General features: G+C 52.4%; 1 protein-coding gene across 1 annotated transcript; it reads left to right on the top strand.

The window, feature by feature from the left end:
• The first annotated feature begins 3,784 nt into the window (after positions 1 to 3,784).
• On the top strand, positions 3,785 to 9,539 carry Glt6d1 (glycosyltransferase 6 domain containing 1). Its single transcript, XM_042680888.1, has 4 exons — positions 3,785 to 3,858; positions 5,646 to 5,693; positions 7,965 to 8,096; positions 8,870 to 9,539. Exons 1-4 carry the CDS (start codon positions 3,785 to 3,787, stop codon positions 9,537 to 9,539), a joined length of 924 nt encoding a protein of 307 aa, XP_042536822.1.
• The last annotated feature ends 494 nt before the right edge of the window (positions 9,540 to 10,033 follow it).

Genomic DNA, 10,033 nt, shown 5'->3' with positions numbered 1-10,033 from the left:
CCCCCTCCCCCCTCGTCCCGCCTCACCCCCCCATGCCCGCCCCGGCTCCCCCTCCCCCCTCGTCCCGCCTCACCCCCCCATGCCCGCCCCGGCTCCCCCTCCCCCCTCGTCCCGCCTCACCCCCCCCCATGCCTGCCCCGGCTCCCCCCTCGCCCCCTCGTCCCGCCTCACCCCCCCCATGCCCGCCCCGGCTCCCCCCTCCCCCCTCGTCCCGCCTCACCCCCCCCATGCCCGCCCCGGCTCCCCCCTCCCCCCTCGTCCCGCCTCACCCCCCCCATGCCCGCCCCGGCTCCCCCCCACTCAGCCTCAGGTAGACATCCCACCACATGCTGCTGACATGCGGCCCTGCCCTGAATAGTTTCCTGTTTCACGTGTGAATGTGTGTGTGAATGTGTGTGTGTGTGTGTGTGTGTGTGTGTGCGTGAGCGCTGTGCATCCCCAGCCCGTAAGACTCATCCTCTTTCCCCCTCACCCATCCCAGTCTCCAATCTGCTGTTTTTTCCTCCAGTTTTACCAGGCTGAGGACATTGTGAAAATGGAGTTTTGCTCCCCGACCTTGTGGAAGGCTTTCAGTGTGTCCCCCCTTGACTCCCTCCACACGGCTCCTCTTTGTGCTGACTCTGGCCCTGGCGTGGATGGATGGGGAAGCTCTTCACCCCTCCAGGCACGCTGGGCTCTGCCCCCACGCGACTCCTGTACACCAATGGATGATTACTCCAACCCACAAGATAACCATAGCTTGGCCGAGTCCTCCGGAATACAGAGGAGTTGGGCCCCACCCCGCTGTGGTGCTCCCATGAGCCCTGGGGGCCAGTGGGGCTCACCCCATCCCTCTGCTAAAGTAGGGGCACTGAGAGCGGGTGGCAAGTGTGTGTCCAGGGGTTGGTTGGGATCCCAGTAACTTCGGACCTCAATGAATAGGAAATTACTGAACAAGGGAAGGAAGGAGGGAGGGAGGGAGGGAGGGAGGGAGGGAAGGAAGGGAGGGAGGGAGGGAGGGAGGAACAAAGGGAAGGAAAGGAGGGAAAGAAGGAAGGGAGGGAGGGAAGGAAGGAAAGAAAGAAGGAAGGGGTAGGAGGGATGGCTTCAGACTGAGTGGTCTCCACGGGTGGCCTCCAGCTGGGGCTGTCTTTCCTCCATGTCCTGGAAGTGAGGCTGAAGTGGGCAGTGCTTGCCCTCTTGCCTGGGTGTGCCTTTGCACACCCCCACCCACCGGCTTCTGGACAAGCTGGTCAGCCGTGGCTTCCCAGTGGAGCCAAGTGTCTGGGGCTTTGGTGGGGCCAGTGGGTAGGGTGTGTGGCCACCCTGGCCTGGCTCACAGTCTTAAGACTGAGCCTGGCCGCAGAGCTATCCCTGTGTCCCAGGGTGGCTGCCACAAGTCAGGCCGTGGGACTGCTAGGGTCTTGGGTCTCTGACTACATCCAGGCTGTGAGAGCACACAAGCAGGGGTTTGCTCTCCAGGGAAATCCAGAGTCTTCAAACCATCTCCGCCCTATAGCAGAGACGTTCAGCAACACACACCATGCGCGTCACTGACACTATCTGTGAAGAGTGAGAGGCATCACAACATAACGTTCAGCAAGACAAATGGAAAGCAGAATAATAACTGGCTTTTTCCAATAGGGCCACGACCTGTTGTCACAGAGAAGAACCTGCCAGCAGTTCTGTCACCATTGTGACGCCTGTGTCCCCAGAGGAGGCAATGACATCACGCCCGCTGGCTCTGGCGCCAGCAGGGCCAGCAGGTGGAGACCTCCAGGTGGGATCCTCGACAGACCCCTGTCCTCCCGGGTCGACCTTGCTGCCTCCTTATGCCACCGTGACCCGAGGTAAACAGCCTCCGAAGGAGGAGTGTTGGGAGTTTGGATGGTGGTGGTGGAATCCTGGGCGGAGCTCAGCCCAGCCTTGACCTTGCCATAATGTCCCTAGAGCCTCAGTGCCTCCAGGGAGCCGGGAGGATGTGGCTTTGCTGGCCACCGGGGAAGGTGCACCACGGCCGAGGCCAGAGGCCATGGCTCACCTGCCTGCCGCGTGGCTTCCACGATGGTCTTGAGGAGATCGGTGTCCCACTGCGAGGGTGTGAAAAGCAGCTAAGGCCCCCAGTGTGGTGGGCCATAGAGGGCTGCCAGGTGCCTGGGCACCTGGGTGCCCGGGCTCAGTCCTGCAACTCCAGCTACGCCAGAGTGGATATTGAAGACCACAATTTGAGATCAGCTCAGGCAGCATCTCAACCAGTGGCTGGATGCTGTGGTGAGTGCTCTCCAAGAGTGTCGATGACAACAAGGACACGGATCTGCTCCGGTCAGAATGGCATGCATGTACACACATAAGCACGATGCATGTCCATGTATGTGAACATGGACACACGTGTGTGTCTACATGGGTACGTGTGTGTGTGTGGATATATGTGTATATATACTTATTTATATACAAATGTTGGTACGGATGGCTGGTAGGAAGGAGTTCTTACACATTCTTGGAAGGACTATAAGTTATCTCAGCCCCTTAGAAACCAGCATGGAGCTCCCCCCAAAAAACAAGTGGAAGTAAAACTACCATGTGACCTGGGTATATACCTGAAGGAATCTAAACACACAATCACTACATCTGCATACCTGCTGGCCTGCTCACCTGTGCACCACACCTGCTCACCCGTGTACCTGTACACCTGCACACCTCACCCACTGTACAACTGCACACCTGCTCACCCACATATCTGCACACCTCCTCACCTGCACACCTGCTCACCAACCACACACCTGCTCACCAACCACACACCTGCACACCTGCATATCTGCTCACCAACCACATACCTGCACATCTGCATACCTGCATACCTGGTCACCTGCACACCTGATCACCTTCTCATCTCACATGCACACCTGATCACCTTCACTTGATCACTTGATCACCTGCTCACTTGATCACCTGCTCACCAACTACACACCTGCACATCTGCACACCTGCTCACTTGATCACCTGCTCACCAACCACACACCTGCACACCTGCTCACCTGCATACCTGCTCACCTCATCTGCTCACATGCACACCTGCACACCTGCACACCTGCATACCTGCAAAATTCATGAGAACCAAGCTATGGAATCAGCCCAGGAACCCATCATTTGATAAATGAAGAAAGCATGCCACATGTACATAATGGAGTATTATTTAGCCACAAAGAAGATAAACACCACATAAAACTTTCTCATGGGCAAAAAATGTACATTTTTAAAAAAGACATGGAGGTAGAAAATAGACTACATGTTTGGGAAGAGAAAGGGGGTACGGGAAATGGTAATGGGGGGTAAATACAATACAGTACATTGAACATCTTTGAAAATGTCACAGTGAGATCCATAATTTTGTGCAGCTCATTTTTTAAAAGCCTATGTGTTTTGTTCACTCACAAATGTGGCTCCCAGGATCCTCCATGTTTCATGAACAAAGAAACAAACAAACACGGGAGGCCTCTGTTTCCCTCAGACCTGGGACCCAGGACCCACAGCTTGCAAGCAGACACCTTCAATCCCTGCTTGCTGGCCGTGCTTGGACAACCACAGTCTTGGCTCCAGCGGTTCATCTTCCATGTGGGAACACGGCCGGCCCAGGTTCAGTGCCGAGCTCAGAGCAGCCTCCCTCCTGGAGGCTGAGCCTCGTACAAACAAAGCCCCAGATCAACACCCAAATGTCTTGGACAAAAATTATCCCTTGTCAGCAGGATAAGGATGTAGCCTGGACAGTGTCTAACCTTTTTTCTCTTCTCTTTCCTCCTAGGAGAGAATGAATTCCAAAACACGAATGCTGTTATTGGTTTCATTCCTTTTATCACTGCTGATGGCTAAGCACTATTTCAGGTAGACATTAAGGATTGATCACTTGGACTTCCAGAGACTGACAGAACTGCTCTGAGTGGCTGCATCCTTTCTAGAATGGACAGCAGCACGCAGTTTAGTCAGAAGTTACTGCCTGTTTGTAGGACAAATTACATCTGCTTTCTTTGATAGACACCTAACACTTATGTGCAACCTATGGGGTCCAAAGTTTCTGTCCTCAGGGAGCTTTGATTTGAGAGAATAGAAAGTGCCAAGTACATGATTGGGCTGTGCCATAAAAAGGATAGTAGGAGCCTGCCATCAGTGGCTCACGCCCGTACTCATAGCTACCCAGAAGGCTGGGCTCTGAAGATTGTGGTTTGAAGCCAGCCTGGGCAGGAAAGTCTGTGAGACTCTTATCTCCAATTGGGCAGCAAAGAGCCAGAAGTAGAGTGGTTGCTCAAGTGATAGAGCTTTAGCCTTAGTGAAAAAGCTCAGGGACAGCACCTAGGCTCTGAGTTCAAGCCCCAGGACCAACACACACACACACACACACACACACACACACACTCACATGCGTACGCACACACATACAAGTTCAAATTGCAGTAGGTCTTTGTCCATATTGAAAGCTTACCTTTTTTTCCCTATTTAAAGTATAAAGGAACCTTTACTACTAGTACCTTTACTACTTTACTAGTAGGGTTGAAATCAAAGTAGAGAGATCCAGTTACATATCAGATAAACCATGCATCAGTGGAAGAAACATGCCCCGTTCCGTAGACATGCAGTATAAAGGTGTTTCTTGCGTGTCTTGTACTCAGCTTCATCTGACAGACCTCTCCACAGCAAAGGTGCTTCTGCTGGCCAGGCCTCTGTGTGGGCTAGCAGGCATGAAGCGTGAGAGACAGTGTGAGAGTGTGTGTGCAAGTGTGTGAGGGGATGTCAGACTTGAGGGATGGTTATTAAAAGAACAAGGAATGAAATGGCGGCACTGCTGAGCTCTGGACAGGCCCCTGTAAGAGGAGCCTCCTCCTCTCAGCAGGTTGCCTTCTGGGGAGAGAGGGGGCACCTCCCAGAGCCGGCCAGGGAGGGGTCTAGGTGAGGTAGGCGTGCTGCCTAGGGGCTGGGATTTCCTGTCTGTCTGGGAGGCAGACTTACCGGTCAAGGCCGTGTGTCTCAGCTGTACCAGGCATCTCTAGGGGCTTAGCCAGGAAGGGGCAGTGGCTTGGGGTCTTTCGGCTGGCAGGAAGGGAATGTGCCCCTGGTACTGAAAGCATTGGGATCAGCCAGATTTGGTCTGGTGCCAACCTGAAGTGGTTGCTGGCAGAGGAACCCGGGGGCCACCTCTGCTAAGGGTGACAGCAAGCCGGCCGGGCTCCATGCCCCGTGCCTGCCCAGGACCAGTGTGTGACGCTCACTGTCCAGGTCACCTCCACGGGGAACAAGGCTACTTGTTAGGTAAGAGCAATATCGTCTGGCCATGTTTTCTGCTCTGGGCCCCAGAAATAAACAAGAGCAACATGAGAGACAAAGGCTGGCGGCCCGGGCTCTGTGGGCACGCTATGACCCAGCTCTCAGAGGCAGAGACAGGAGATTGTCACTTCCAGGCCTGCCTCCAAAACCAAACCCAACCAAGCAAAAACCCAGAGTTTTTTTTTTTTGAATGACTCGTCTTTGAAAGCAGAGGGGACACTGCGGGAGGAGATGTCAGTGACGGCTCTCAGGCCATCACTGCATGTCCTGCCCGGGGCAGGCCGCTCTGCACGGGGCACAAGTGTCTGTGGCTCAAGTGGATTCTGTGCTAACCTGGGTTTCCTTTGCACTAGGAATAAACAAGGAGGCCAGCTCAAGCTCTCAGACTGGTTTAAGCCTAGGTAAGAGCAAGCAGCGTCCACAAACATAAGATCTGACTCTGGAGTGGTAAGTTTTCTTCCAATGTGCTAACTGTGACTCCGGGGGCCGCCAGAGTGCAGGACTTGTTCCAGGACCGTGCGCCAGCCAGGCTGCCACCAGCCGGCCCAGCGGGCTCTGGACCCGGCAGAGGTGCTGTCGTGAGGCTCTGCCTGGGTTGACAATCCTGGGTCTGCAGCAGCAGAGATGTCACCAAACCCATCCCATCTGCCATACAGAATGTCACAGCCGGGGCTATGCGGCTTTATTCAAGAGGCCGTCTCTCTGTGTGGGGACGGACAGCAAGTGTCAGGTCTCCCCGTCCCCTACACAGGGCCTGGGGTGTCTGTGGCTGCGGTGAGGAAGGAAGTAACCAGTGGAGTGGCGGCAGTGTAATTGAGCTTCCTCATGTCATGGCCGGCATGTGTGTGTGTGTGTGGGGGGGATGCTCTCCACCCCTGCGCTCACGTGGGCGGCTTTAGAGTTAGCAAAAAGCCAGTCACTGAGACGGACAGCGTGGCCAGGTCTGGGGGCTTGTTCAGGCCACATTTGGAAGTGGTGGGGAAAGGCCACGGCAGCCTTGATTTGGGGGCTAGGACCCTGTGTGGTCCCTGACGTTACATACACTGTGCGTTTGTTGTTTGTTTGTTTTTGGTACTGGTTGTGTTATTTGTGGGAGAGAATTCTAAAAGGACATGACTAGGCAAAAAAAAATGTAAAGCTGTTAAGTTTCCCACTTTATTTTCTTACCTAGTCTGGATAAGTGAAACATCACTAGCTGTTTTTGGCACAATTGCTTGTCAGGCTGACTCAAGTCCATTTGCGTTCTTGTACTTACAGAGGGGTTTGGACATTTTTATATGTTTTATCTTTTGTGGATTCCTTTTTTTTTTTTTTTTTTTGGGTCCGGTCGTGGGGCCTGAACTCCGGGCCTGGGTGCTGTCCCTCAGCTCTTCAGCTCAAGGCTAGCGCTCTACCACTTGAGCCACAGCGCCACTTCCGGCTTTTTTCTTTTTGCTTATGTGGTGCTGAGGAATCGAACCCAGGGCCTCAGGCATGCAAGGCAAGCGCTCTACCACTGAGCCACCTTCCCAGCCCTTGTGGATTCCTTTTGCACGGTTGTATTTTCAGCGGACCTCACAGGCCTGGAATTAGATTGATCACACACAATGGTTCGTAATTGCCCTGGCCGTCCCCTACAAAATCCACTCATATGTGTTGGTTTGCTTATTTTCAGTGAGAGAAACTCCAGCCTCCCATCCTGGTGGCTGGCTTTCCGCCTGCCCCTCCCTTAGCGTCTCTCCACCCACCTTTGAACTAACCACTATCCTGAATCCTAGTAATGGACTATATGGTCCTGACTGAGCATACTTTCCTTTATAGTTTTTTTTTTTTTTCATTTATAGTTCCAGATTTTTCTTCTTCTTAGTTTCTTAGAGTTTTCCGTGCAATCAAAGAGCCAATTGTTTTGTGGCAGTATTTTTCCCCTTCTAGTCTGATGCCTTTATTTCCTTTTTTTCTCCCTCTTATTATCGTGGCTGGAACGCCCATACTGTGCTGAGGGGGGGGGGCAGGGCTCCCCGCCGGGCTCCTGGGCTGACGGAGCAGCACTCAGGACCCCACCATGAAGTGTGTAAGCTGTAGGAGTTTTGTAGATTTTTTTAAATCAAGATGAGAGGATTCTCCCAGCTGTATTTCTTATAAGTTTGTTTTAAAAATCACGAATGTGGATTGGACTCTGTACAGTACTCTGTTCAACTGATATGGCCGTGTGGTTATTTTTAGCCTTTGATAGATCAAAGCTTAAGTTGATTTGCAAAGTTGAATCAGCCTGTTGCTGTTTCCTTGATCAAGAGCAAATCAATATTTGCTTTTTTCCCCCCTTTTTTGACTCAACTTTGTCTACTGGGTCACACAAACAGCTCAAAGCCCGTGTGAGCACAGTACATAGGCATAGAAAGACAAGGAGCAGGAGGGGAAGTAGAGGCAGTGGTGGGAGTCAGTCCCACCTGGAGTGCTGGTTGCAGCCAGTAACCAAGAACCCACAGACCCTGGCGTGCCGGGCTGGCTGAGCAGCGGTCTGGCTCTGCCATGTGTCCCCCCCGTGCTGGGGTGTGAGACACGCGCTCCACCGCACCGGAGGTCGGGGTGAGGGACGCATGCCCAGACCCAGTGGTTGCAGAGCCAGAGCTCTCAGTGGCCCTGGGGCTGGCCGAGTGCAGTGTCCCACGTGACTCGCTCTTGTGTGTCTGCAGAAGCCGCTTGGACGTCATCACCACCACAGACTGGCTGGCCCCGGTTGTGTGGGAAGGCTTGTTCAATAGACAGCCCCTGGAGAAATATTACCAGAACATCACCGTGGGCTTGGCTGTCTTTGCCATTGGCAAGTAGGTGCTGCTATACTTTGCCTTGTTTTGGAAAGAGAGGTGTTTGTTATTTACTATAACTGCTACTTCTGGCCGTCTGTGTAAGAAGTTTGCTGTAATTAGTTTGGTATATTATATCTGGGCTCCTAAGGCCACTTGAGAACTCTCTCTCTCTCTCTCTCTCTCTCTCTCTCTCTCTCTCTCTCTCTTTCTCCCCATCCATCCCCTTCCTCTCTTTTTGCCAGTCCTGGGGTTGGAACTCAGGGCCTGGGCTCTGTCCCTGAGCTTCTTCTGCTCAAGGCTAGCACTCTACCACTTGAGCTACCATGCCATTTCCAGCTTTTTCTGTTTATGTGAGGAATCAAACCCAGGGCATCATGCATGCTAGGCAAGCACTCTACCACTAAGCCACATTCCCAGCCCTCTCTGTCTGTCTGCTATCTATCTATCTATCTATCTGTCTGTCTGTCTGTCTGTCTGTCTGTCTGTCTGTCTGTCTGTCTGTCTGTCTATCTATCCCCCTATCCCCTTCTCCCCACTCCCTTCTCCTGATGTCTTCTTAGCTCTTGCTTCCTTGATCTAAAACACTGTGGCTGTTGCCAGGTCTGCTCTGTTACTACGTGCTTGCTCACAAAGTTGAGTGATGGATCTTCAGGGATGACTCCTCAACCCCAACCTACTGGGGCTCATGAGCACCAGTGAAGTTTGTGTTAGGTAGAACATTCAACTACATGGATTCCCCAGAGAACACATAGAAAACCAGGCCCGTTGTCTTTGCTGTTGTGTGCCCCCAGGCTTGCAGAAAACGACCTGGATCTGTTCCTACGGTCAGCCAACAAGTTCTTCATGCCCGGTCACAGGGTGATCTTCTATATCATGGTGGACACCTACCCTAACCTGCTGCCCATGGAGCTCAGCCCTCTGCGGTCCTTCCAGATCATCCCGCTGCATGAGAAGAACTGGTCGTACAACTCTGACCTCATGTGCATGAAGTTCCTGGGTGAACACATCCTGGAGCACATCCAGTACGAGGTGGATTTTCTCTTCAGTATGTCCACCAACCTGGTCTTCGAGAGTGAATTTGGGGTGGAGACTCTGGGCACATCGGTGGCTTTGCTTCATTCCTGGTGGTATTTTAGAAACACCAAAAACTTCCCCTACGAGAGGAGGCTGAAATCCGCAGCCTACATCCCCTTCGGTCAGGGAGATTTCTTCTATGGCAGCTCCATTGTTGGTGGCACACCAGAGAAGGTTTTGAACCTCATCAATGAGTACCTAAAAGATGCTATCCAGGACATGGAAAATGGAGTTAACAGCACCTACGAAAAGTACCTCAACAAGTACTTCTTCCTCAACAAACCCACCAAGCTGCTGTCCCCAGAGTATAGCTGGAATCCCAAGTTCAAACCCCCCCAACAGGTGAGGTTTGTGAAGATCTCACACTACCCTAGGGCCAACTTTTGATGTGTTATCGCTTTTGGACTAAAGCATGGGCTCCGATTCCTCTGAGACCTCTGTACTTTTGGGAGGAGGTGTAAGGAAAGAGCTTCTCAAAATATAATTTAAAACTATGTTGTTCCCGTACACTATATTAATTTTACAAATACACAGTTTTATCAATGACCAGAAGCAATTTGAAAAAAAAAAACACATATTCTACTTCAGCCTCTTTGCACTGAGCTGTGAGAATGTTTTATTTATTTATTTATTATTTTACTTTTGGGGGGGGGGCCCAGTTGTGGGGCCTGAACTCTGGGCCTGGGTGCTGTCCCTCAGCTCTTCAGCTCAAGGCTAGCGCTCTACCACTTGAGCCACAGCGCCACTTCCAGCTTTTTTCATTTTTGCTTATGTGGTGCTGAGGAATCAAACCCAGGGCCTCAGGCATGCAAGGCAAGCACTCTACCACTGACCCATCTTCCCAGCCCGAATGTTCCTTTCAATTAGAACATAAACATGCT

This window comes from Dipodomys spectabilis, unplaced genomic scaffold (assembly GCF_019054845.1).
Source record: "Dipodomys spectabilis isolate Male_0828 unplaced genomic scaffold, ASM1905484v1 ptg000067l, whole genome shotgun sequence".
Taxonomy (NCBI): domain Eukaryota; kingdom Metazoa; phylum Chordata; class Mammalia; order Rodentia; family Heteromyidae; genus Dipodomys; species Dipodomys spectabilis.
Note: the sequence above shows the minus strand (reverse complement) of the source record. Positions and strands in the feature narration are given on the sequence as shown.

Bases quoted from the DNA above. Each gene is read 5' to 3' on its own strand.
- Glt6d1 (XM_042680888.1), top strand. From the start codon at position 3,785: ATGAATTCCAAAACACGAATGCTGTTATTGGTTTCATTCCTTTTATCA. The intron at 3,859-5,645 runs GTAGACATTAAG...CCTTTGCACTAG, and splicing joins ATGGCTAAGCACTATTTCAG to GAATAAACAAGGAGGCCAGC. The intron at 5,694-7,964 runs GTAAGAGCAAGC...GTGTGTCTGCAG, and splicing joins TCAGACTGGTTTAAGCCTAG to AAGCCGCTTGGACGTCATCA.